Source organism: Branchiostoma belcheri, unplaced genomic scaffold (assembly GCF_001625305.1).
Source record: "Branchiostoma belcheri isolate BF01 breed outbred unplaced genomic scaffold, Haploidv18h27 scaffold21, whole genome shotgun sequence".
NCBI classification, from domain to species: Eukaryota; Metazoa; Chordata; class Leptocardii; order Amphioxiformes; family Branchiostomatidae; genus Branchiostoma; species Branchiostoma belcheri.
Window position 1 is genome coordinate 2,364,557 of NW_017803602.1, and position 5,070 is coordinate 2,369,626.

Below are 5,070 nucleotides of genomic sequence, written 5' to 3' on the forward strand. Positions count from 1 at the left end.
GCACTGTGGGTAGCTCAGAAGGCAAAGAAGATTATTACCATGACAATATAGACTAAGCACAGTCTACATGCTCTGCATGATTATTGCATACACGTTGTCATGGTCTGGTTTACCCCTGGAGCTACCCATAGAGCCCACATCTCCTAGCATGCAAAGGGATCTGTGAAAAGGACAATGTAACCCAATCAAATGGAATATCAGTCTTCAGGTTTTTGCCACTCATCTCTGTGCTGTCATGTGGTGGACTGTACCGTTACACCCGCAATAGGACCACCTTCTCTGGGTGGGAAATACCGCCAGCTGAAGCCCAGCTGAAGTCCAGGATCAAGTTTATTGCCCACATCACTGTACACAGAGCTGAGTGGCAAAAATCCTGAAACACATGAATCTTCTATCAGGAGACATTATATATATATAAGGCTGTGTATGTGTGTGCATCTGTGTGTGTGTGTGATTGTGCGTGTGTGTGTTGGTATTGTATAGGGGTTGGCAAAACAAAGAAATACTCAGACTGTGGGCACCTAAATATTATTAGGTCAAGATTCTTGGGTGGCTGATAGCTCTTGGTCTTGAATGATTTCTCTGAACTCATTTAATGATTGAGACTAATGTGTATAAAAGGAAACCTAGTACCCACCACAAGAGGCCAGTTGACCCTGGCTGCAGCCTCACTCTTGTGCCAGGAGGCCAGGAAGATGGTGAACACAGCCAAGGTCAGGATGAAGATAGTCAGGGAGATCCACTCATAGGCTTTCATCTGCTCCCAGTTGTACGGTGATGCTGTTACTTCTGCTATGATGAAGCCTACAAGGCTTAGTAACTGTATACAGGAGTAAAAAGTATATGGCTAATGAGCAAACTTCCATAGCCTTTTTGAGACTATGGGCAGTGGATTGTTAATCCACTGTATCTGAGCCAATTAAATTAGTATTGAAAGGCAGTCAGTCCATCCCTACTTTTCTGGCACCTTTCAACTCTCCAACCAAAGTGAGACGCCCTGCTGACTTTCATGTACACCTGGGTGGAGTGAGGAAAGCTGTGTAACTGTAATTGAACTGCCTCTCCCATAGGACACAACATCTAGAATTCATGAGTCTACATTATGATATCTAGACACTGGTGAAAGTTTTGTTGTGTCAATAATTCTCTCTCCAGGTACACAAGTGTGACATACTGAGATTGTTTAGCAGGTATGCAATAAAATGTTATAAAAAATCTCACCATTTGTACTAGTTTGAGCACTCCTAACCCAGACTTGAGGAAGTTGAGGTCTACAGCAGGAGGCCCCCATCCATTCTGCTCCATCATTCTGTGTTGTTGGATGGGTATCCTCTATCAGGCACTCACAATGACGTTGTACTAGAGAGGAGACAAAAATTTATACAGAACCATCTTACAACTTTCCTAAACTTTCGTTGAGCTTATTTTACTAAATGCTAAAAAACCTTAACCGTTACGTCAAAGTTGAATATGAACAAGGAAAGAGTAAACCAATTATGGTAAATTTTTAACCTCCTTGAGCAAAACAGAACCTTTGATGATTATTAAATGTAAGTATAGCCGAATTGAAGAAATTGTTCTAGTACTAAACTAAACACTGCACGAGTGAAGTCGTGCTCGTATTGAGGAGGGGATGTTAACTGTCAATATGAACGTTTATGTTAGCCGTGGCGACTTTTGATTCGGGCTTACATTGCAATACCCTCGTGGCGACTTTTGATTCGGGCTTACATTATATTGCATTACCCTCAGGTTAGACGTTATCACATTTAGATCACATCATGAGCATATCAATAACGTTTCAGATACCTATTTCTTTCCGGGACGCCTTGTGGTTGACACTGTCACTCCATCAGGATCACTTAAATACGTTACTTATACTTGAAATCCACAAACTCCACGCATACACAGACACAGTCACCCGGAAGTATAAGCATGACCTCTGAACTCCCTGAGATTTACTGCTCGAGAGATTTACTGCAAATCTTGAGAAAAGTGATAGGCGGCGCTTTTGTTTCATGGAAGACTAACTTCACACTGACTTCGACTTGATTTCCCTGAATTTGCCTCAATTGCAGGGAGCCCACAGCCTCTGCAGTTAGAATCAAGTAGGGAGATAGCACTTGTTATCTCCTACAAGCATCTCTCTTATCTCTCTTATGAGTTCAACTTCAATCTACACAGATAGATTGACAGACAGACAGACAGACAGACAGACAGATAGATAAGGAACCTCCGCCAGCCTCCGTCCAGGTCCCGTCCGTAAGTGCCCAAAACAGCCCGCCAAGGCGCCGCGCGGCCCTGGTTTTGAATAGTGACCTAGGGTTTTGAACTTTGTGCTAGTGCCATGAACATGGGGGCTGTCCCTGGTACTGACGTCACAATCATACTCCCTTTTACCGATATACCTGCTAGTTGTCCCTTTTTAGCTATCCCTTGTCCTTATGGTACATCATGGTGCTGATATTGCCATAGACATGTTAACGAGAGAAGTGACAACCATGTAACTTACATGGGATCTGTCCCTGATACTGATCTTAGCTGTCGTTGTCCTGACGGTGCTACATACAGCTTGGTGAGTTGTCCCTGGTACTAATATTGCCACAGACATGTTAACGAGAGAAGTAACATCCCTGTAAACAGAAACAACAGTGATCACCCATAGTTAATTTGAGCTAAGTGATGCGTCTTTCGTAGCTTCATGTCATATTTAGAATTCATCATCACATATTCCACTTATGCATGCTCGTGGCAAGGCATGTAAGTTGTATTAGAGGAGGCGTTATCTGTAAGATTGTGTCACCATCTGTCAATTGAAAATTCGGCTGATTCACATGTAATTGTTCATTTTCAAACGTATCCAAGAACTTGTTTCTTTTAGTAAACAGCATGAATTCAGAGACATTGTGTGATCACAGCAATTACAACAGTCAGCAAGGTAGAATTGTCATATAATTTTTCATTGTCAAGATTGAACGCAAAAGTAATTACTCACTGTCATCTCTCAGTGGCCCTTGTATCGAATGCGATAAACGGTCTCCAGTTTCAGAACCGTCAATTTTCGGCAGTATCATCTTACCTGTAGCAGGTTCTAAAACGAACTTGACACTGCTTGAAGTAGTAAACTCAATTACAGTCACTGTCACTTGAAATCAATAAATCAATGTCGTCCGAAACGTTTTACATCACTGGCGAAATAAGTTTGGATAAATTAGAGAAGGATAGATTAGACGTGTCAGACTTAGCTAAAATAAGATTTATAGTCAATTGAGTCAAGCACAGCAGAGACCATTAATATTTCAGGAAATGAAATTACAATGTACGCTCCAGTAACGCCTTGTAATTCCCCACATCAATCCGATTTAAGAGCTACAATGCAGATGTACACATGTATATATGGAAGTTTTTTTTACATACGAGTTCACCTAGTAGGCTTTTGAAAGTTTCCATGTCTGCAATGTTGTAGCATGAAAAGGCTAAGTCTCAACTTTTACAAAACGCCTGGGTTAATCACAAAGGGACGTTTTCGTCCACTACTTTCCACAGCAATGAAGCAGACAGGTGCTGGCCGCCATGTTGGTGTCCCCGCCCGCATATCAATTAATCGTAGCTCAAGGGTATACAGCATTTTCATCAGTAGGTTTCAGGTATTCACGTCTTTGAGATATTGAAAATTACTAGCGCTTATTTGAGAGAGTCAGAAGACGTCCACTGTAATCACTTCAGCTATGATACACTGAAATGTATAGGGACGTCATAATGACGTCACGTGAAAAAGCTCTTAAGTCCACGCCACACTGTCCTCGTATCGAAAATATAACTAATCATACCTTCCCGTTGAAACCTACGTCGCAGATCAAAAAAGTTATTATTACGATGTACACATAAGACTTCAATATCATGTTACATATACCCAGTGTAACGCTGTACATTTCTCCTATCAAAAAGGTATTTCAAATGATATTAATCCTGCCCTTTTAAAATGAAAGTTCCCCTCTACACGTCAACGTTTACCCACGTGGGTGCACCAACCGAGAGATACCTGAAGAAATGACATTAATGTACGTCGAGATTTACGTAATAGACAGGTGATCTTTAAGAGAAAACTGGCAATGACATGAACTAGCTAGAGGGCTCGCAAATGTGACATGTTATGCACGTTGACATCTATTACATATTGTCATCCTTTGTCGGTACCTTTTGACTCTATCTGTCTGGCTGGCTGCTTTTTACGTTTAACAGAAAACTTGTGTGTTTGCTGTTGATTTCATGTATAAAGTTCTAAACTGGAACTATGTGGCTCTGTTTTTCTGTTTTTCTTGATGAATTAGTTCTTCTCACGAAAACTTGCATACAAACAGTTTTGCACATTTGTACACATTTTGCATATATATGGCAGTCGTTTTTCATATAGATTTCCTTTCAATTCACAATTTCTAATATAAACAAAACTTTGACAACGTCACGCTGCAAATCGTCTTTATAGGTATACTATAGTCTACTTATAGACAACCACAGTGAGTTAGATATAGATTAATAAAAGACGCGAGCTTAAAATGCCAATACCCGCTAGATTGTGCCAAACCCACCAATGTGCGAAACTCTTTCGACCACTAACACCAGTGAACTAAAAATAGAAGTATATGGGGAAGCTTGAAGGCTAACTCCCACCGGAGATTACCCAACCACTGATAACGTCAAAGCTGGGACCAAAATGTCTTCTGTGTCATTTTTGGCAGTCGCTCAAATCGGATTTTATTGAAGCCGAAGGAATAAAAAGTTGGGGTCACGGCTTTGCGTTGATAGAGGATAACGCCTGTGGCCAGCTGATACCGGTAGAAGGTTACAGGAATCTGCCTGTATTATGCTTAAACGTGAGGTCACCTTCACAGACCTCGTGCTAAACGTGGAATATATACAGTCTTGATACGTGTATGACGTGCGATGGTATATATATATATCTGTATTTTTTTAGAAGTACCTCCTTTTTCACCCAACAACTTCTTATGATTGTGGTCTGAAAAGACGAAAGTATGGTCTGAAAATTAATGTTTTACAAGTTAATATCTC

At 40.9% G+C, this 5,070-nt stretch overlaps 1 protein-coding gene across 4 annotated transcripts in view; it reads right to left on the minus strand.

Moving 5' to 3' along the window:
• LOC109469814 overlaps window positions 1-1,950 on the minus strand; it is an 8,079-nt gene extending 6,129 nt beyond the window's left edge. Inside the window, exons 1-4 of one of the 4 annotated variants that reach the window (XR_002140217.1) lie at window positions 1,810-1,950; window positions 1,222-1,359; window positions 638-820; window positions 319-373 (exon numbers count right to left, since the gene is read on the minus strand). Coding sequence is in view for 3 of the 4 variants with exons in the window: in XM_019768525.1 (XP_019624084.1) it covers window positions 638-820; window positions 1,222-1,308 (270 nt within the window). In the remaining variant the exon portion in view is untranslated. Of the gene's footprint in view, window positions 1-318; window positions 374-637; window positions 821-1,221; window positions 1,360-1,809 lie in introns of those variants that run through there. The other 3 variants (XM_019768525.1, XM_019768524.1, XM_019768521.1) reach the window with 3 other exon arrangements.
• Between the last annotated feature and the right edge of the window lie 3,120 nt (window positions 1,951-5,070).